The sequence below is a fragment of the Bison bison genome, unplaced genomic scaffold, assembly GCF_000754665.1.
Source record: "Bison bison bison isolate TAMUID 2011002044 unplaced genomic scaffold, Bison_UMD1.0 scf7180017864302, whole genome shotgun sequence".
NCBI lineage: Eukaryota > Metazoa > Chordata > Mammalia > Artiodactyla > Bovidae > Bison > Bison bison.
Genome location: NW_011494874.1, coordinates 14979 through 15811, shown reverse-complemented (window position 1 = coordinate 15811; position 833 = coordinate 14979). Strand labels below are relative to the sequence as shown.

At 68.5% G+C, this 833-nt stretch overlaps 1 protein-coding gene across 1 annotated transcript in view; it reads left to right on the top strand.

Annotated features, from left to right (window-relative positions):
* Positions 1-833, top strand: part of ASPG (asparaginase) — a 23438-nt gene that overhangs the window by 21634 nt on the left and 971 nt on the right. The window contains exon 14 of the mRNA XM_010851407.1: positions 451-550. Coding sequence (XP_010849709.1) covers positions 451-550 — 100 coding nt within the window. The remainder of the gene's footprint in view (positions 1-450; positions 551-833) is intronic.

Below are 833 nucleotides of genomic sequence, written 5' to 3'. Positions count from 1 at the left end.
GCGGGGCCGCCCCTCGGTGCCCCCACCTCTCCAGGGCAGGCAGGCCCAGATCCGGTCCTGGCCAGCCCGCTGGTCCAGAGCCCCCCACCCCGGGCCCCCATGTGACGCTCTTTCCACCACTGGGCTGCCTCTGACTTTCCTCCCGCCCCCACGGGCCCCGCCCCGGGAGAGCTATGTTGTGAAAGATGAAACTGGCAGGCGGTGCTCAGCGTGTGTGCACGTGCACCCGTGTGTGTGTGTGTGTGTGTGTGTGTGTGTGTGTGTGTACCCTTGACCTGAGTCACAGCCACCCCCACAGGTGTAGACACCAGAGTCCAGGCTGCTGTACCCGGGGACCCTGGTCACTGCTGGGTCAGCTGTTCGGGGCTGGCTTTGCAAGAGAGCCGGTGGGCAGATGGCCGGGCACCCAGGAGTCCCCAACGGCTCCCCCTCCTCCCCTCCCCCTCCCAGGCTGGCGTCCAGGGCAGACTGCGAGGGCCTGCGGGCGTGGGGGCAGGCAGGGGCCGACCTGAGGCAGCCCGGGTATGATGGGCGCAGCGCGCTGCACGTCGTGAGTGCCCCCAGTGCCCTCTCTGGGACCACCTCCTCCAGGAAGCCCTCCCCGACTGCGCCACTGGCTCCCCCTTCCCAAAATGCCCAACCCCTGCCCTCCTTGCAGAGGCATTCCGTATGTGGGAACCGTGGGTTGGGGAGGGGGCTATCCCTTCTCTTGTCCCAGCCCCCCCCCCGACCAGGGTCCAGAGCTGTGGGAACAAGGAGGGGTGGAGGAGACACGGGGTCCTCGATGCATGGGTGGGAGCCCCCCCCGGTGCAGGGGTGTTCAGGACCAGCCA